Below are 21,461 nucleotides of genomic sequence, written 5' to 3' on the forward strand. Positions count from 1 at the left end.
GGAGCTCTTTGTTTGCAGTCAGAATAAACTCATTGTACACCCAGACAATTAACTCTTCAATCGACTTGCCAGCCTCTGTAAAGCGCTCCGGTCCCTTCTCTGTCTATCTCCAGTTCTATTCAGACACTTAAGCACACCAATGTTTTTTGTTTATTATTCTGAAAAAGTCCTTCACAAGAATAGTCGGAGCGGATCAACATTGTCCTCCCAGCAGCATTTATCTCCGCCCGGCAGTGAATGTGTCAATCAGGAATCAAAAAGCCAAACAGAGGAGGCTTTGAATTGTGTCACGGGGGTCAGAGTTACTTCCAGCTGTCTGTGCGTGGGATAGGCTTTCTTGCAGGGCGAAGAATTGTGTTGCCATACAAATGCACTGACTACATTGGACCGCAAAGTCCTCCGGGCTTGAGTGGCTTTTTTTCATGTTGATGCACCTGCGAGGGAGATGTGAGGAGGAAGCGGGGGGAACTAATGCCTTCCAGAAGGCTCAGGGGAAGGCTCCTCATCCTATCTGGATGATGCCTGGAATGTAGTGTTGAAGTAAACACTGCTCATGTCTGTACGGCATACAGAATAGTTGAGGTAGGAAGGGAAAAATCACTGCAGTGTCAGTGCAAGTCAGCCTTCACAGTTAAGAGCTCCCTAAGCCATACGGAGCCTTTTCATGTTCAGCACTCAGGCACATATTCACCTTTTTAAGCAAAGTTTTTCGGTGTTTTGGTCTGTGTTCAAGTGTTTGTGGGCTGTTATATCCAAAGGGAGCACATTGTTGCTATTTCTTAAAATGGAGGCAATAAAGACAGAACTTGTTGATTTGCTGATTTGATTTTAAAAGTTGGGTTTTTTGTTAACAGCTGTGGGGTCTCCATGCATAGAAGTGGAAAGGGGTGTGAAAACCTGGCAGGAAAGTTTTATCTGCACTGGTGCATTTCCATTTTAGCTACTTGGCAAGAAATTATCTTGATTTGGCTGGATTATAAGAATTTCACATTGTTTTTTGGCATGTGTGCTAACTTTTTGCATTTATATTGGTGATATATGTCTCTGCATAAAAGTTGCATAGACTACTAAATTAATTATGACTTGCTGAGTCTATTTTACTTGATGTGGGGAAGGACTGTGATTAAGGCAACAACTTGCTGCACCCCTATGATACTGGAAGGGACATGTATTTTGGTGTAAGACCCCATACAGTGCAAACATAGGTTTTGTTGTCTTTATTTTTTTTTAATACTTATAAAAACACCCCCAAGCCTGGGGACAATACATAGAAATGTCAAAGTTGTAAAATTGCATCTTCAAGATTCAGGAACTGCACAGCTAGAGGGAGCATGAGTTGACCTGGCAGGTCTTTTTTGCATCTGACCAGTGTTACTAAAGCCATGGAAGAGTGTAAGTACAACTTAAGTTCCTTAGGAGTGCTCAGGCCGAGGAAAGCTCTTCTCCCTTTCCATTGGTTTGACAGACTTGCTAAAGGTAGGCTTTGCCACATCAAACAGTGCTAAGAATTCACTCACTGTCCTGGCTATCTGTGCTCTAAGCTGCCTATTTAGCTTCAGGTATACTCTGTAATGGCTCACTCAAAACCAGGTGATGGTAAGTGAAGGAACCACTTGACACTGGACAAAAGCTGCCTCCTCCCAGGGCAGAGCTATGCACTTAAAATTGTCAACCTCTTATTCTGTGAGGCTGACTCAGTCTGGGAACCCCTGATGTTCAAGCTGTAGACTTACAAAAAAGACTAGATTTTGTGCAAGGTCTGGATGGTTGACTCCATAAACAGTGCTTTTTAAAATGGTAGAAATGTTTACAGAGCGTCCCGTGGGTTCCAGTGAGAACACAAAGGTGATGTACTGAAGGTTGAGGTTGCTTGGGAAGAGTATAGATCTTAGTCTGTTAACGTGCAAGTATACAGGTGACTTTTGCATTGGGTATATTTTCCTGGGTAGGAGATGTGATATAGGAGATTAATTCTATCGCCTAACTTTCCCCTTCAGCTTTCCTCAGGTGGCTTGAGGCAAGAGCAGTGATTCACAGCAGCAGCCAGTTACTTCACATTTTTCCATAGTAGTTTGTCTTTCTATGTCAGGGAGTTTACTTTTCCCCAGACATAACTCGAGTTGCTTGTGGCCTCAGTGCCTGTCGATCAGAGTAGAAAGAAAGATCACTTTTACAGTTGTCCTTATGAAGTGAATCTCCTTGTCTCTCAACCCCAGTGTACGCTGCAGTTGTTCCAGATGTGGACGCTTGCTAGATATTCTGCAAGTATAAGGGTAAGGGAGGGAAGCCCAAGTGGGAGCATAAAGAGTTTTTGCCCACCCCTAACAATAGATCTGAGTAACAAAACCTGCTCTTAAGCTTATGAGCCTCTGACAGTGGTAGGTGCAAGTGGGCTTCTAGGTTATAGCCATGGTATTGTAATGTGAAAATGCATTAGGGAGAGTTGTTTGGACCTGCCTGTTTTATTTTGCCAGTGATAAGATAAAAATGCCATTTTTAAGTAGACACCAACTGAGCCAGAAAAATCAGTTCAACTTTTGCAGGTGTACCTTAGGAAAAGGAGTCTTACTGGAAAGGAGTTTTATGGCTTTAAAACTATGTCCCATCAGAGGTATTCTGTTGAGTGATGCTGTCTGTATTCAGTGGTTGTCTTGGAAACATAAAGTGAGTATTCATGCTGGGTTGTAAAACATGGAAGAGAAGCATGCTAATGAACTCTTCATCAAGGCTCTGAGAATATTCTGCAACCAAGGGAAGTTATCTTTGATGGTTGTGCAGTATGTGAGTTCCTGATCCGGAAGCATTGCCATCTAGAGGGATCAAGAGGCGCTTACTAGACCTCTTTGATCCCTCTGTTTGTGACATGCTCTGCATGAGGAACTATTGCAGTTACATGCCTTTTTTGAAAGTGTGGAATTTAATAGCTTCTTGCAGAAAGGAATAGATCGTACTTGATGAACATACTTCACAACCTTTGGCTCCAAAGTAAAATATCCCGTACATCTTGTATAACATCACAGGAGACCCCAGCTGTCTGAAATAGCTTGGATTCTCCTGTTTTATGTTAAAATGCTTCTTCAAGGAATACAAAATCTTAGTTCAAAACTTTCAGGTATGTAAAATAGAACTTATTCCTTGTTTACCAGGAGCAGACAGACCAGTGGAACAAATGTTCAGTGTGATGAAAGGTGTATTGAGTGAGAGGAAAAAACAAATGAGAGTAGACAAGTATTAGGGTTTTTCTTTTGCCCGAATGGAATGGCAGTGGAACTTTTTTTTGCTATAAGCTAATTTGAGACCTACTGAGAGTTCACCAGTGTAAGGAATAGATTTGTTAGTCACAGAGAAAGAAACTGGGCAGCTGGGAAGTGTGCATGGTGTTTTTAATAAAGTACAATTTTTGAATTCTGAAACCTGGTGAATGTAATTACAAGGCTCTTGTCTATTGCATTTTTTCTTATACGTGTGATGAGAGAGCTATACTTGCTTGAACAACAAGGGGAGGAATTATTCTTCCATCTCTTTGTAAAACCATAGCACTGTACTGGGTGCTGCTACAACATGGACTTAATGACAATTTGGCATTAGTAACTCAGGAAATGATTGTGTAGTTCACAATCATTTTACTGAGATGATCTTTAAAATGAAACACAGTTCAAAGGTTAGTTTGGTATTTTTATTTGCTGCATTTATTGTCACTTTTTAAATATCCTCCAGTAGCTGAATGGCTAACTTCACACAAAAACTGCTACAAAATTCTATTTATTTAAAAAGAATGTATTGTAATTGCTACTGTCTCTGTTCTTCAAACACATACATGAGCCTAAAAGAAACCCCATGAACCTGAAGGGTCCACAGTTCTGCCGAAGTTCACATAATGATTTGGATAAAAAGTGGTGTGGCTCAGATCCACTTCTAATTTTTCTCCATTGTTGACTTGTGGGTTGCTGCTTTAAATCTGAAAAGCAATTCTGCAATTACTTGGTGTAGAAGCATTCATGAGTACAATAGGAATAAACTTATCATGCTGGAAACTTTTGTTAATGCCAAGTCTCTTTGTATTTCATATAACTTAAGAATTATTCACCTTTCCTGTTGTTTTATGAGTATCTCTTGCATTTTGGGGTTAGTTTCTCAATCTGTAGAGCCAATAATTCTGATTACATACTGCTCATTGCTTCATTACAGTGTCAAGCATCATCCTAAATAAATAAAAAGTCAGCTGTGGTTTCTGAGATCTCGTAGAAGCAGAGCAGCCTATTCTGACAAAAAAAAAAAAGTCAGAATGTCTTATGAGATTTCTTTAAAGGGCAAAATCTTCCTTCTTGTAAATTAAGCAAAATTTCAGGTTGTTGTTTTTTTCTGAGAAATCAGTTGCTCAGACTTTTAGAGAAAAATACTGCTTGTCCATATTACTGATAATACCCAGTAGCAGGAAAACTCAGAACAAGTGTTGACTGAGGAATGGGTAAGTATTTTTTTCTCCCAAATATTTTTTACTGTGCTTCTAATTAAGCATAAAAACAAATACATTGATCATGAGGGAAAATGACAACAGAATCTCGTGCTTGTTTCTGTCAACCTTCCACTTCAGTGGGTCTCTGAAGTTGAAATGGAATTACCAGCACACTTTTACTTTCTGTGAATTAGGTTACTTTCTGTGGAAATGCATAAAATTAACGATCAGTGGAAGAGATGTTCAGACTTCTGCTCACTTTATAAAACTGCAAATACAGGTATTGGTGGAAAAATAGTTTACAAGCCTTTGTTTTCGATCTCTGCCCTTCCCTTCCCCTTCCAATGGTCTTTTGTAATTGGAACCAATAGAAGGGAAGGCCAAGAACAGTTATTGCTACTTCTAGGAGAGGCTGTCCCATGCACCTTTCCTCCAAATGGCTTCTGCGCCATTCTAACAGTTCTGCAGTGAATACTGGTGCCAGATTCTGCACAGGTAAGTTTCAGAAGAAGAGTTTTTATTTTGAATGAAAAGAATAAGGAGAGAGACACAGTGGGACAGCAATTCCCAGACCTCTGCTGTCTCAGGAAGTGTCCTGGGTAGAATATGGCTGTTTGAAACTAAGGTGGCAATTGCCTGATCAGTGCAACAGGGGGAGATTGCCAGGTGATGCACAGCAATGGTTTGTGGAGGGACAGGGGAGGGAGAGAGGGAGGCTTCTTTTACATCTGCGGATAGTGCTTGATGCATGCTTGCTGTGTAAAATATTATTGCTGTTAGCATAGACTCTGAAAAATTTGTTTCCATTCTGTCTGTCTTCTCTCTCTTCTGGACTTGTCCGGGCCATGTGCAAATCCCAATCATTCAACAGTACTGGAGAGTAGATAGTATTTACCTCAATAATGGTAGTTTCTTTTCGATTCTTTTTAACTCTCAATTCAGATGACGGTTCGAAGCCAACGCCTACCATGGAAACTCAGCCTATTTTTGATGGAGAAGGTAAGAGTATACTTTAAAATAACAACAAAAAAGTTATTTCCCTTTCCCTTTTCCTTAGGATTTATGGCTCAAATGCTTTCTTTACTCTGCAAAGCTGAAAAGCTGGTGAATCTCATAAGTTATCCAAATTTCACAGTGCCCTTGGGACCTCAGGCATTTTCCCTAATCCTTTTACATCTTCCCCTCTTCCCTGGAATCCAACAGTAACACCAGTTGACCAGATTCCTGGGGTAACCTTGGAGGAAAAGTTGTCACAGCAAAAAAAAAAAGTGGATCAAGTCAGAAATGGCAACTTCCTTCAGACTGTCCTTACCCCCTCGCTCTCTCCGTCCTTGTGATACCAATGCTGGGAGTTCCATAGCCTCTGCAATGTGTTACAGCTTCACGAAAGGGAGGGCAGTGCTAAACTACAGCTTGTGAATGTTGGCTTGAAAGAAAATTGAGGTTTCTTTATTTAGCAATTACTTTTATTGATGCACATACTATTTAAGCAAATAAAGTCAGTGTCCTGGGCCCAATTAATTCATGGCCCACCAAGCCAGTCTCAAATGGGATAATGCTGCTATTGTATTATTTTGGAGAGAGAATATTGGACCTCTAGTCCATTGGAAGCCTTGAAATAAGAATATAATGGCTGTCATCATGGAAGGTTCAAGCCTTTTACACATACAGACTTAAATACCTGTGGGGATGGTGGTCCTTGAGCAGTGAATGGGCCTATTAGCAGCTGCTTATGTCTTGCATATTGCTTAGAAATAGTGCATGTTTTCTACAGAATTAAACCTACAACCATGGCAGAAATGGAGACTACTGAGCAAGAGTAGGCGGTGCTGTTGATACCTCCTGCCTTCTTGTAAAAACAGGTGATGGCATGGGGTTTTTTTGTTGCTGAAATAAGCTTACTTAATGGCAATATGCTGTAGTCCTGTCACTTCCATTTAGTGATCATACGTTTGTAAAAATCTTCTTGTGAATGTTAAGAAACAAAGGAAAGTCCTGAGAGCAAATGCATTCTCAGATAAACAAAGACGACTGAAGCCATGCTGACTATCTCTTGTTTATATCAAAAGAAAGTTCCTCTTGGCAGCAAGCTGATGTTGTATTAAATTACTATTTGTAATCACAAACTTCTGGCCTTTAAGTTTTCCCCTGAGAGGATGTCCATAGATACTCAAAGGAAAGAATCTACTAGTAAAATGGAGTGAGCTGATCTGGTTAAATACAACCTGTTCAGAAGCTCCTTCTAGGAGAGATTCAACATTTTGGTGATTCACATAGAACTGGGCAAAGTTCTTGAGAAATAGTGTAGTGAACAGATCTTTTCTGGACGGGCAGAGTCTGAAAAAAATCTTACCCTGTCTTCTATAAAAAACATTTTCAATCAAAAACCGCTGCATTGATTTATAGGTGAAATAAAGTCTGATAAATAGACTTGGACTGTATGATGAAAGATAGCCTTTCACAAATCTTGAAATAGATTATGCAAGACTTTATATCTTAGATTTCTGGAGAGAATGACTAATGCAATGGCTTCCTGTTGTGTTAGCAGTGTCCCTTATGACTTGGGATAAGAGAATATATGACAGGCAGGTGAATCAAGCTATGCATTGATGAATAACCTCTGCTAGGTTTGTCACTCTCTATTTTTGTCATCCCTGTTGGTAAAATATGACTGAGTAGATTTCAGTGGTAGTTGTAGCAATAAGTACAAGAAAACCCATTCTGGGTCTGACCAAAGTTTGTGTAATCGACTACCTTTGAGCATGTCTCCAACAGTAGCTTAAAGTGGGTACATCAGGAAGAGTGTAAGAAGCATTTAGTCCAAAGAGAAGTCTTAAGTGACCTAATAGCAGCCTTCCAATACCTACAGGGAGGCTTATCAAGAAAATGGAGCCAGGCTCTTTGCAGTAATGCATGATGAGAGACCACAGTCATAAATTGAAAAAAAAAAATGCTTGGACAGGATCTAAAAAAAAAAACAACTTAGTCACCATGAGGACAATAAGGCAGTAGAACAGATTTCCCAGAGAGGTGATATTCTGTCCTTCCTTTCTGAGCCAGCTGGATAAAGTCTTCAGCAACCTGGTCTGTTCTTATATCTGACCCTGTCCGGAGCAGAAGTTTGGACTAGACACCTCAGAATGTAATCTTGAACAATCCCTTGATTCTGTCTGAGCAAACATGTCATGGTACTTCACTAGAATGAAGTGTCTTGGGTAGGTCTTCTTGAGGAATGGCTTGTACTTGGTGTCTGACACAAATGTCAGATGACAGAAAAGGGAAAAACAGTTATCCAATCACCTGCCAGGTCTGGACTTTTCATAGATGTTCAAAGGAGCTGAAGTCCAAATCCCATTCAATTTCAGTGGGTTTGAGATCTGAGCTCATGAAAACCTGTGTATTCAAAGTTGGGCAACTAGAGTGGAGCTGAAAGCAACATGAATGGACAATAAAAATGTGGAATATTTTTTCTTGCTTTGTTTTTTGGGTGCATACCTTCAATCCATGAGGGGCTGACTTTTTTTTCAAAGGGTATTAAATACTCAGCTGCCCCTGAAATGCGTGATACCTTTTGGACCTCGGCATCTCCAAGATGAAGGTTCACCTTTCTTGTGTTTTCACCTATATTAAAGGATAATAAAAATTCACATTTTGGGCACAATAAGTTCCCCTCCCACTCCCTGCCATCTTCTCTGAGGGCATAACAGAGCAGTGCCAGAGATAATGAAGATCAGATAACTTAAACTCTCCTGTCCAAGGTTTGAATCATAAAGCAGCCATCTCTTTAAAAATTATTTCACTTCATTACAATGCAGGCCTCTGTTTATAGTGAGTCTCCTCTTAGAACAAGGTTCTCCTCTGCAGAAAAGTATTTTATTAATGATCCTTGCTATAGTTTTAAATTAAAAAAAGTTTTATTCCCTCCTGCACTTCTAGGCTCTGTTTTCTTTGCATCCACCCTCTATTTAGTTCCAATGTGCAAGTTGTATTAATGTCCTAAAGAATAACTTCTTTAACCATCTTATCTTTTTGGTAAACTTTGCCTCTTAACTCAGTGGGAATCTATTCTTTCCACAGATTTGTTGTTTGGAGGAGTCTATGTTGCTTGCCTGTATTTCAAAAAATGTCCAAATTAACTGGATGGAAAATGCATTTTTATGGTAGATCCCAAAAGATTTATTTCTTTTCCTTTCTCCTCTTTTCCCACAATTCCTTTTCCTGCACCTTTCAACCTCACTTAAAGATATGCACCATTGTGTCTCTAAAGGCTGTGACCTATTCTTTGGCACCTATTGACTTTGTCCCTCCTTTTTCAGCTGTGGACATATACAGTCCAGAAATGGAGATCTGGAGCTAAATTTAATCCCAGATTTAGGAGATTGGATCTAGCACTTTGGTTTATGAACTTTTTCTACTTCTGTGCTTCTCCCCTTCCTGCCTCTCACCTAGTGTTTAATTTTGTCTAGTTTTCCCTGAAATAGGCCCAAAGTATATAGGTGTGTGTATTTATAGGCACACATAATGACTAATGATAAAATAGTGTTGTGAAACCTGCAAATAAGGCAATTTTTGCTGAGCAAACTTTTACTGCTGCTGTAATACCATGTTCAACCTATATTTCAATGTGAAAAAATGCCCTGAACATGATTACAATAATGCCTGCAGTCAGTGTAGCTGAATACATTTAGGAAGGAAAAATTTCCTTTTATTTTTCCTTTATGCTCTTATAATGCATGATCAGTTTCTCTTGTAGTCAGCTAGCTTCTCCGTTGAAGCAGATCCATGTAAATGTCAACAACAGAGCAGGAAAATTCTTGTAAAAACTTCTTAGAGGAACTTAAGACAAAATCCAGAATCTAGTATTTAAGGCATGCTCTTAGTTGAAGATGTCCCTGCTCCTTGCAGGGGGGGTTGGACTAGATGGCCTTTAAAGGTCCCTTCCAACCCAAACCATTCTGTGATTCTCTTGTGGAAACTGAAAATTCTTCATAAAAGATGAGTTCTGAAAATGTCACTTCAGGAGCTTTAGCCCATGATATTGAGTACTGCTTTGCTCTGTTGTAATCAAATGCTGACATTATGTCATTTCTGTGGCTCAGGGCAGGTTCTGCTGTGTTTTGAAGTTGATTGTAACACCTCAGAGAAGGTGCTTTAAGCACTTTTTTTTCCATGAATTTGTGTTTGGATATCTTGGTTGTAGTGCATCAGACATGCTTTTCTAATCAGAACTTGTTTCTTTAGCAGACTTCCTTTCAAGTCTTTCCAGAAATATTTTCATTTCTCTGCCTATTTATTTCAGATTTTGTTGCTTATTTTAGGGAACTGACTGTGGTCAGCTCTTCTTGGGCTGCTAAAGCAATATTTAAGGTCTGGATTGACCTATTTTTTTATCTGGGTTTCATACCTACTTTAGTGAAAAACAATATATACTATAGCACATAACATAACCTTTGATATCTCTAAGTCTTGAGGAGAAAGGCTTTAGACTTGAGAATTTAGGAAGTGGAGGGTAGAGAGAAGAAAAAAGTGTTTTGCTGGTGGAGAGGTACTCTGGAATGGGAAGATAACGAGAACCTTGTGGAAGGTTTACAAATAGTGGTTCATAAGAGGTAGAAGATTTGACCAGAGGGTGAGCCGATCTCTACAAAGATGACGGATCACTTAAAGCATGATTGTGACAAACATCTTGCCCTCATGAGTAACAACCATGTGTATTCACTAGTTGCTGTAGTTTCTTTAAGTCAGTTATTTTTTTATTTTTCTTTTTCAGAAATCACAGCACCCACTCTTTGGATTAAGCACTTGGTCATCAAAGATTCCAAACTGAACAGCTCCAGTATAAGGAATTCAGGTAATGTTCCATCTGAAAAAAAAAAAAGGCTGCAGTCCCTCACCGTCTGATTTTGTTTCATTCTTTCTTTGTTTTTTTTTTTTTTTTTTTCAGTGCAGGGGTTGAAGTGCAGGCTGTAAAATAATTTCAGATAGCTTTTTGTGTCCAGAAGGCCACAGTTGATGTGAGATGAGCGATGTTTCTGATTCCTCAAACCATAACTGGGGAACCTCTAATTTCTTCATCTGTTAATTAATCCAGCTGTCATCTTTATTCTGTTTGCTCTTCAGCAGTATTTCATGGATGTACAAACTGATGTGTTTGGCTCTGAGATCTGGGCTGTGGTTTTGGTCTAAGCAGTTGAGAAAATAGAGAGGGGCCTATTTTCTAGCAACTTAGATTCTCTGCAGGGGATATTTTTGATAGAGGAATGATTGGGTTATTTCACAACTGAAAGTAGGTTACTTTTGTCTTGACCTAAGTAAATGTTGAGAGTATTTTTGTGGGTAATAAAATGGGTGAGGGAAGACCCAAGCATGAAAAACAGCAAAGAAAAGATCATAAGCATGAGAGGGGAAAAAGGGAAGCAGGAAGATGTGAAGTTAGGATGTAAAACTTGAGATTGGAGATGATGGTGAAACTGTGGGGAGTCAATGAAATCCCAAATTGGAAGAATCTGAAGAGGAAAGTTAGGAATTCCCAGTAAGAATGGTTTCTATCTGATGTTTTTTAAACAAGGAGGGAGAAAGGAAGAAGGTAAAGGGAATATCAAAAGAAGAAAATTGCCCTAAGGATCCATGGGTTTACTTAAAGGTTTAAATAAGAGCTGCTACTATTGCATGTATTTTATGAAACAATATATGCCTAGAACAGCTCTTGGTAATAACTCCAATCCCCAGAAGAGATAAATTGTGATAGCTTGAAGTACCTTGTCACTTGGTATTTCTGCGTTAGCCAGAGAGCATTCATGGCACTCAGCAGTTCCCTTAGCCTTCCTGTGCCACTTCCCAACTGGAGGGTGAAATCAGTACTAGGTTAGGTGAGATTTTTTTTTTCTGTTGCAGAGTGGAGAAGAGCTCTTGGCAGGAGGACATCCATCATTGCCCAGACTCCAGTTTTAGCAATAGCTTCCTGTGCCTGACCTCCTGAACTGTTTTTGTAGCAGGGTGGTCTGTGTAGGAACTGCCACTGGGAATCATCCGGAAGCTTCAGATGGCATAAGAGTATCAGTATTCTCCTTTAAGGATGTCTTTCATGGAAGAGCAAATGCAGCTTGTGTTTTGTGAGCTGCTGAGACAACCAATAGCTCACAATGCAGTTGAAGGTGACAGTTTAATATTAAAATCCTATGTAATGGGTCCTACCTATCTTGGAGACCAACTTTCCTTCTAATGCAGCAAACCTGGTAGCTGCAATGGAAATAAGAGATCCTAGATCTGGGTTCTAGGAGGTTACAAAGAGACTTGGGAGTGGGAAGCTCTTTTACCTGGGAGACTGTCTCCTACCCTTCCTTGGCCTGACAGAGCCAAAGGAGACTGACTTTCATGTTGTAAAGGCAGTTGACTTGTTTAAGCGTCTCCTCAGGAAGCTGCCTCTGATGTAAACTAGGGTTTTGTTCATAGAAGAGTTCCTTTTGTGAGTTTACTTTTGTCCCCTTTTTTCAGCTGGTTCTGATGTTGTTTCTGTTATTCAAACAAGATTATTGTGGGTGCATGCTACAAATTGAAAATAAATGTTGTTCTGGAAAATTCGAGTTCCGTAAGAGGTGGTTTCTATAGTGAGCTAAAAGGAGATGTGGTTCATCTGACTCAGCCTTACTGATTGCCTTGACAGACACTCATTTGCTGTAGGATTTCATTAAGACTGGCTTGCTAATTTTTAGTCCCAAACTTCCACATTAGGCCATACAAATATGCAACTATCTCCATTTCTTTCACTCAATTATTGATATCAGTAAATGCTGCCTCATCAAAATAGGGCTCTAGTTTAGCTGATATTAGGTGTGGGCTACTTTAGTCTGTTTCTTTCAACCAGTGAAGCCTAGTCCCCTTGTTTGGTACCTTTCATCCCTTGTCATATATGTTAAAAGGCACTGCAGGGTAATTGGGATCGAACAACAAAGAACTAAGGAGGATAATTATAATTTAGAATGGGGTTCTTCAAATGTGTTCAAGTCTGTCTTGGCTGAAGATGATTAAACAGCTGTCATGAGATGGGCATGCAAATTTAGGAGAAGTTTTTAATTGCTTTTGGGCCTTGTCAACTTGAAATGTTAATGTTCAGCACATTTCTGATTTTTCTTTTATTTTTAAAGGGTTAAGGAAAGCTTTACTAGTGCAAGATTGGATTTTTGGTTTTGGTATTCACTCAGCTATATTGTCTCTCTGAGCTTACACACTGTCTTGAAGCAGATACAGCCTGGTATCCTCTTGCAGGAATTTAATGGGATTGCTGAAATTCGAGGTGAGAAAAGACCTAGTAGGTAATCTAATCTACTGCCTTAGGGCTAGTGAATGTTTGTACTGTGTCAAGAGCAGCATTTTCTAGTGTAGCATTGTCTTAGGCAATGAAGATTCTTTCCACAGGAAGCTGCTCTGCTGTCTGAACTCAATCTCAGGATTTTTCTTTTTATAATATCCAGCCTAACTCTTCTTTTATTTCTGGTTTTTCATTAGTCTTGAGTTCTTGAAAGCCTGCCCTATTCCTTGGAGCTTGTATACTGAAACACTTAACCCTGATCTCTCTCCTCCCTGTGGTGGTTATATAGCTCTGTCCTTTGCAGTGAAGAGAAGTCCAGTAGATACTGCTATCAGAGGATGTGTGCTGCTCTCTAATCAGCATTGACATTGGACAGCTTGGAAAGCTAGCACCATCTCTACATCAACCATGAGAAGAAACTAAGAATTGCTATATGGAGACAAATATGCTCTGGAATTTACTGTCCTTGTCTCTGGTCAATGTTAGGCTTCAGAGTGAACCAACCACCTGGTAGCTCAGCATTGCAGAGCTGATGGCACCCTGTGCATACACAGCCTATATCTTGTAAGAGCTGCATTTGAAATTTGAGTGTTCCACCTTCCATTTAGTACTGATGAACAGTGGAGGTTTTCCTGAAACAGTCCCCTCTTTTGGAGCATTTATGTTTTGCTTGGCGTGTTTAAGCTCTAATTAAGTGAGGGATCAGGAAAAAGCAGAATGTCTCTAGCCTGGTGATTGGAGTGCTTGACTGAGAATGTCTGTATGTCTTCAAGCATTTTTACCAGTTAATTTTTCTACGCTAAGTAAAACAGCGTTACTAGAAGGGATTGCTAGTGCTGTTACCACAGCCCATCTTAAAGAATAAAATGACAACTAGATCTTTCTCAGTAGGATGAGATGCAGGTTCAAATCTTCTTGGCCAGAGGCAAGAACAAAAATATGAACGTGCTGTAACATCTGGACGGAGTAGCAGAAAAGTTACTGTTTTTCTACACTTACAAACTAAGTCTTCTGCCTGTATGAATCCTAAAAGCCCAAAAGTCAAGTGTTTCCCTAGATTATACTGGTCTTTTCATTCTACTCTTACCATTCCAGCCTACTACTTTCCTACCTTCTACTCCCAACCTATTCCAGCCTGGAACAATCCAAATGATTATTCTTAATCTAGAGAAACACTTGATAATGTATTTTACTTCCAAGAAAATAAATCTAATGACTGCCTGTTTGGGGCCACCCCATCTCCACTGAGGAATCCATGGTTGTTCCTTGTTTCCAGACTTGGATTATCTCCAAATCCATTTGTGCTACTTAGTGATTTGGTTTTAGTTAGCAAGAGATTCCAGCCTGTATCCTGCCTACTCTGACAAACTTTAAGAAAACCACAGAGTGATGTAATGAGCTCATGCATGGAAAAATAAACAGCTCTAGCGAAACAAGCAGTAGCAGCCTCAAGTAAATATTCTGCAGTCACTGGGGTTTTGAACATGACGTTATTTGAAAGGAAGAATGAGTAATATATTAAGGTTAGCAGCTGAAGACAGGTTTGTGTGTACCTAGGTAAAAAAAAAAAAAAATTAAAAAAAAAAAACCAAAACAAAACCACCCGTAGCTGTTCATTTCAAAATCTTGCTTGTTGAATGGGAGCCAACTCCATGTAGCCTATTCTGTTCAGGTCTGGCACCCAAGTGTCATGCCGGCGTCGCATGTGACAGCTTTCCAGTGGTGGAGCTTTCTGCTGTCAGGAGCTCTTAGTAGACAGAGTATAACTGTAAATGAGCTTTGAAAACAAGAATGGTGGTATTCACATTTCTTCTAATTGAATTCACTTGGAGCCCAAACTTTAGGACTTCTCAAAGGGAGAAACAGCTTGAAAGCTCCATGTCTGTATATACTTTTGCAAGAAGCAGAGCCGGTCACCTGTCCCAAAGGGAGTTTGTGTAGCCTTGGGTGCAGTTTGTCTCCAGAGATCTGCACAGTGAGGTGAGATGTGATTATACAGAGTATAATACCAGGACTGGGTTCTTTGGTTTGTCAAAGCTGGATAAAAGTTTGATTTATTTGTTATTAGGACTTTCCTTTTTAGCAGTGAGGACTAACTCCAAGGAGCCTGAATGCCTATATTATTTTCCAGAGTGGAGACAGCACGCCCGTTTCTGTTGAATGCATTGTTACTTGGAGTTGGATCAAGTTTCCTGGTCTTGGAAACGTGGAACACTGCAGAGATCAGGGAGCTGGAAGTAGATACAGATGAAGCTCTTGAAAAATGACACGCTGTTTTCAGTGGGGACACTTTCTCACCTGTCTTTGTCCCTTCATGTCTTTTTAGCCTCATTCCTTAGCTGTCCTGTCCTACTGTTGGCATACAACACTCTTCACCTCATTATTTAAAGACACATGAGTCCATGATCTGCTTCTCCTGCTACTTTTCTCCTACTTTCTGCTACTCCTAAACTGGTTGTGTTGATTCCAAACTGCCTGACTGTCTCTCCATAGCAATTGTGTTAATGTTGGTGTCCAAATGTCTATTACAGGACTGTAGGTTCTTCCCCAAAATCTGTGATTAGTTAGTGTTAGGCCACCAAGTGGAGGACGTAAATGGAAACAAAAGTCAATCTCACAGGAAAGCAGGTTAAGAAGGGGCACAACTGTGCTTTAGTGACATCTGAATAAGATGGTACGGTGCCATTATAATTGGAGAATTTTAGCACCTGGGAATGACATCCTAATGCTGACTGCAGTCCCCCTTGGTGAACATGCTGGTGCTTCCATCCTCTCTGAGCATAACACCTGGGAGCTGTGGCTCTTGAACTTCCCCATAGCTGAAAAGGAAAAGAACTGTCAGTGATGTCAGGAACAAGAGTTCATGGAAGCTAACCAATGAGTCAAAGCTTTTGCCTTTTCTGTTATCCTCTACTAATGCATCATCCTTGGCTCTTGTTCTGTACCTTCAGCCAGTGCCTCCCAACACAAGCGCTCCTCTCACCTGTCAAAACTATTGGGCTAAAACCTGTCACTTTACTGTCCTACCTGCTAGAACTATTTATCTTTAAACTTTTTGTATTAATCCTTCCATCCCTGCTTTTTATAAGGGTTTGTTTTGGTTTGGTTTTGAATTCATTTTAATTTAGATTCTGGCTAATTACCAAATGAAGCAATCTCAGGAGAAGCTCCCATTGAGTCTGATATGAAAACTTAGTAATTCCATTAAATTTTCACAGCAAACCTCTATAGTCTTTTCTGAGTTCCTGCTTCCTAGGAAGCCAAAATGTGATGTTTCTCCCTTACTTTTTACCCCTCCTTTCCCTCTGGCTCCATCTGTGGTGCAACCACCACTTCCTGCCTTGAACTCTGCTTGGGAGGCCTCTGTCTCTTCCTCCCTCCTGAAAGTTCTGAGAAGGTGTGATATATGTGATGCCCCGGCGTGATTCTCCTGTGCTGTTAGTGTGACAGGTGTGGTGAAGAAGGGAGTGTGTAGGGGAGAGCAGAAGCAAGGAGAATGAAAGAATATAGGACCAGGGACCCTTCCCAGACAGCCAACAAACAAAGCCGTAAATAACATGCCATTGGGGACCTGTTAATCTGCTCTATGAAAAGGTGCAAAGTATACAAGTGGGAAAAATAACATTGTATAATAATCGGCATGCAACCATAGGTGTTAAACCATATGCAGCTAGGCAAATAAATGAAGCTCCCCCTGAGTGCTGTGTGATAAATCATTCCTAAAGAATTCAGTCACTCCCCCCTCCTTATCCCCCAAAGAAAGAAAACAAATTACTCTAGACATGGAGTCATAACTGCTGCTCTACAGCTGCCAGTTAAGGTGAGTGGACAGGGATCAGTAGGAATGGGGCAATATGTGTCAAAGGTATAAGAAGCTGGGGTAAAAGGGGAAAAAAAAAAACCCAAAACCTAAACCTTGCTTTTAAAACCACTGGGGATTTAGAGGGGAAAAGGAAAGGAGATAGGCTCTGGCACCAGATGCTGCTTGGACATACAGGGACAAAGGGAGAGTGGAGAGGTCAACTTTGGAGTTTGTTTTGCTTTTTAGTAGAAGCTGGTTCATATTGAAAGGGTTGCATTGAGTTGCTGAAGTAATTCCTTAGTAGCAAAGTGCTTCTTGCTGTACATACTGGCAGTGTTCAGCACAGGCTTGTATGTGGATCTGCACTTCAGATGTCCGTTTGACCATATGTTGATGCTTGCAGATAGACTAAATGCATTGACTCACCTTCCTGCCACTCTTGGAATGTTCCTGCCAACATCACAAGAAAGATTATAAAATTTCAAAAGATGCCACAAATAAGGAGGACCTGTTAAAAAGAATGGCTCAATCTGTGCTCCTAGGTTCCACCTGGAAAATGCTTAGACCTAAGCTTCTCCTGAAACCAAAAGCCCTGGTGGGGTTTGGAAATTATAGAATTGAGGACCCAGGTGATTTACAAGGGGACAACTAAAGAAAAAATGGGTTCAGTGGAACACAGACCAGTGCATCCCCAGGAGTGTCTGCTGCCCCCAGCATTGTCCAAGGAGGCCATGGATATCATCTAGTAGAGCACAAGCTGTGAGAGAGCAGAACTGCTGGAAAATCCTACCCCTATCATGAAAGCTTCCTTCTTCTGGTGCCAGAGTAAAGAAGAGGTTCTTCACTTTGGTGGGTCTTGGTGACAGAGTAGATAAGAAGGGAAATGTGTGAGGCCCTGCAGGAATATCAGTAGGGCTTGTGGAGCAGCGGCATGGGACGTTTGAGGAAAATGTTGACTATTGTCTCTCTACTTTCAAACAGACCTGTGAGCTGTGTTCTAAGAGACCTGTGTATGCTTCTGGGTGAGTGGCATAAGTAAAAGCTGGCATCCTCATGTTCCTTTTCTTTTTGTGGTCCTCTTGTTTTTGCATTTTGCTAGACCACCAAAATAAAGTGGTCAATGGGAACCCGTGAGTACATTTTGTGGTGCTGTTCAGGGGTGGCTTAGCTGCATGCTTTTCAGGCTGTGGAAATGGTCTGTAAATAGCTGGAAAGATCTCTTGGTAGAAGGTCCCAAGAGTTCTCTGAAGAGTGAGGAAAGGAGGCTGGGCAGAGAATCCACCTTCAGAGCCCCACAAAGAGATGGGAGTGTGTTTAAAAAGCAAGGCAGTCTGCAATCTACTAGAGCATGTGAGAGAGGAGTATGTGTTAAACTGGCTACCCTCACTCTGGATAAATGGAATGGCATCTCTCCAGTTTCACCAGTTATTATGCAGGGAGGTCTGTGATTGTTCTGGTGTCATGTCTCCCACCTCATCTGAGGCTCGTTCAACAGATTCCAACAGCACAAAACTGCAGCTTCTCTCTCGAGCTGGGACCCCCAGAGTGTGTAGGTCCTACAGCTGGAGGGACTGTTGCCTATGTAAGGCTGTGATTCAGTGAAATGCGGCTGAGAAGAAGACTAACCTCAGCTATGATATCACTCTGGGAAGTGTGATACCCTTCCCTTGCCTTTCAACTCAGCATGGAAGAGGACTATCTCCATCTCATGACACTGATGCAGTGGGTGCAGTTTCTCTGTCCTGTTGCTGATGTCTGAATCCCATACACTGGGTCATTAAACTTCCAAAGCCTGAACGCTTTGCATAGAGTCAGCCTCACTCAAGCTAAGTGTTCAAAAGTGAGTGCTAGCACTCCTGTCAGAGGCAATTCCCTCTGCCTCCTCGTGAAGTGCTAAATGCTACAAGAAAAAGCTGAGCTGTCATTATGCAAAATAACTCATCACACTATAAACTGGTCTCTCTTCTCCCCTTTTACACACCAGCAGTAACATTTTAAAAAAAGGAATGTAGTTAGGTAGACCAGTCCAAAATATTTTTCACCTGCCTGTGACAGTTTTCAAAAGCTCTCTATTTGTTGTCCTATAATTGCACATTTACAATACTTTAAAAGTAGTGTGCTCGTATACTGCAGCCAGCAGAGTTCAACAATTGCTGTGCTGGTTGTTCCAAGCACTATTGAAAACAGGTGTGGAAGCAAAAATAGTTTCCCAATAATGTTAAGGCTCTAATGGAAACACCTATGGCTTCTCATTTTATTGAATAGCATTCCTCAGTGTAGGAAGAGTGCAGCAAGGAAGGAGTATAGGGAAAATGAATGAGTGTGTTCAAAGACAGGTGGCTTATCTCAAAGCTGGGTATGCCACAAGCTAGCAGTGCTTAGAAACTCTGAAATGGAAAAGAAGAGTTAGGGAAGAAAAAATGCAGACTCTGGGTAGCGTGCTCTCAAAATCACAAGGGCAATGCTCAAGGCTGAAAGCTTTTCTACTGCTGAGGAACCATCCTGATGTAAAAACTCAACAGGGCTGCATTTTTCTGCCAAACTTTCTCTGCTTAGACTGCAGGAACTATTATTGTGAAGATACTGCACAGCCACAGCTGTCGTGCAGAATATGGAAACCAGGTGCATCAGGAAGATCGGACTCCAAAATCTGGAAACTTAAACCAGATCAAATATCTTGAAGATCTTAAGAGTATTATTTGCAAAGAGGTTGCCTCAGTCATCTAGGATCTGCTGGAGCTTCTCAGCCTGTGTGAGGAGAGAGGAAAAAGACCTGAAGAGATTGCATATTTTTTCCTCGGCGTTTTAACTTGGGGTCACATCCAATTAATAGCAGCTCTGACATGTATAACCTGTTCCTAATGCAGTGACAGGGATCCTGCTGCCTCTTCAATGAGTGAACAGTTAATCACCAGCCTTTTTTATATCAAACCTAAATCTTCTTTCTCCAAGCAAGCTGACTGCTACTTGAACTACCCATGGGGAAGAAAAAATATTATCTATGGCTATTTTTTTTTTTAATGTAACAGCTTTTATGTCTCAAAAGACTGCGTGTCATCCCTAGACTAAACAAATGGAATTCTTTCAGCCTTTTCTCATAGATCAAGTTTCCTAGACCTCTGCCTGTTCCTTTGCTCTCTTCTGCACTCTTGCCAAATGGTCCACCTCTCCCTCGAAGTGCAGTGCCCAGAGCTGGACACGGGGCTCGTTTAAAGGCTTACCAGTCCTTAGTGCGTGATTCTGATGTGATGCCCCTGTCACTACACCCTGCAGCTCTATTTGCTTATTTTGATTTTTTTGTTGTTGTTTGCAAAGTCATGAAGTTGCAGACTTTTTTTTTTTGTGGTCTACCTAAGCTCCTGACTATTTTTTCCAAGTTTTGCTGTCTCGCTGGTAACTTCCTCTCCATGCACTGGATTTCTCCTTGCTGGTTCTTACGGTTTGTACTTATAAGTTGTAATCACATTGATTTAAAACCATTTATCAAGATGACTTTGAATTCCTTCCTGAATTTCAGTCTGTAAATTGGATGCTATATTCCACTAGCCAAATTGGTAATTTAATTTGATACAAGACAAGTCTCATAATAATTTGCAATACTGAAGAACTATTTCACAGAGAACTTTTGAGACCTCTCCTCTTGGTGCATGTTTTCTTTAATGTGCAGTGTTAGACAACTATCTCATGGTAATTGTATGTAGTCGGCATTTTCCTCATTTGCTTATGAGAATGACACAACTTATAATATACTCTAATGAACCAGAACTTAATCAATCTAATGCATTATATATGAATATGCAAATATTTGCATTTTTTTTTGCCAGTGGTGTACTGTAGCCATAAAAAAAAAGTATTGTTCTCTTTCTGCCATCCTTCAGCTAGTCTGGCTGCTGCTCTAGGAGGACCAGAATGGTGTGACTGACTGCTTGTGAGATGAGGTAGTAGAAAGAGTCCAATCCCAGCCTGAAAGACAGTTGAGTTAGAATTGCAGGGACAGATAGCTTTTGACTGGCAGATTTCAAGATGTGCAGGCGTGGAGCTTTCTTCCTATGGTTTGGAAACCCGGTGGAACAGACTGCTTTCCTACTGGGCAGCACCCAATGCCCACAGGTGTTCTGCATCAAAAAAGTCCCTCAGCAAGTTCACTCTCTAATCTCTGGGACAGTGCTTCCTTCAGCCATTCCTCCTTATTTCAAGCTAAAGAGTAGATATTGAATAGACTTCTCATCATGTAACACTGGTGGGAGAGTAGTGCAGCTTTATCGCTTTGAGCAGAAGGAAAATGGCAGGGGAAGGATGTGTTTCTGGATAGCTGAAGCTTAATGAGCCACGTGGAACAATGCATTTTTAAAAATTATAAGCCACCCGTTAAACCTTTGCATTGTACTTGTTCAGCACTGGAACCTGTAGTAACCTCTGCAGCCTGTGCCTTGAGAAATTAAATTGGTATAGTGTAGGAGCACCTGCAAGGTTTTTTCCTCTTTACCTTTGCATTAGCCTGAACACCCTGGGAGGACCACGGTCCCAGACAGAACAGGGTGGAGTGGGTAGCCGTGCTGATGACTAATAGAGGTGCAAAGAGATTTATGCTGCCCCCATGAGCTGTATTTCCTCAGCTGTTATTGTGCTCCTAGTAAACACAGAAGGGGTTGTTTCTCTCCCTCCACCCACGACCCTGCTCAGGGGACAGGCAGTGAGTGCCTATTCACCACACTGCTTTGCTAGTCCTGCCAGCCCTTATGCATGTCCGTAGCCAAGGCTTTTCAAATTCTTTCTCCTCTGAGGTGGAAGGGATGCAGATTTGGGCTGCCGATATAACCTGTACTGAACTTTCTCTGCAGAATGAGGCTGTGCTTTCTGCTTACAGCTTTTGTAAGCTGTGTACCTGGGATGAG

General features: G+C 40.9%; 1 protein-coding gene across 5 annotated transcripts in view; it reads left to right on the forward strand.

Moving 5' to 3' along the window:
- Positions 1 to 21,461, forward strand: part of SMOC1 (SPARC related modular calcium binding 1) — a 133,215-nt gene that overhangs the window by 78,942 nt on the left and 32,812 nt on the right. For 4 of the 5 annotated variants that reach the window (XM_086749466.1, XM_086749467.1, XM_086749470.1 and 1 more), the window contains exons 6-7: positions 5,366 to 5,455; positions 10,227 to 10,307. In XM_086749466.1, the coding sequence (XP_086605592.1) occupies positions 5,366 to 5,455; positions 10,227 to 10,307 (171 nt within the window). The remainder of the gene's footprint in view (positions 1 to 5,365; positions 5,456 to 10,226; positions 10,308 to 21,461) is intronic. The other variant, XM_086749469.1, reaches the window with a different exon arrangement.

This window comes from Chlamydotis macqueenii, chromosome 5 (genome assembly GCF_036417535.1).
Source record: "Chlamydotis macqueenii isolate bChlMac1 chromosome 5, bChlMac1.mat, whole genome shotgun sequence".
Lineage (NCBI taxonomy): Eukaryota > Metazoa > Chordata > Aves > Otidiformes > Otididae > Chlamydotis > Chlamydotis macqueenii.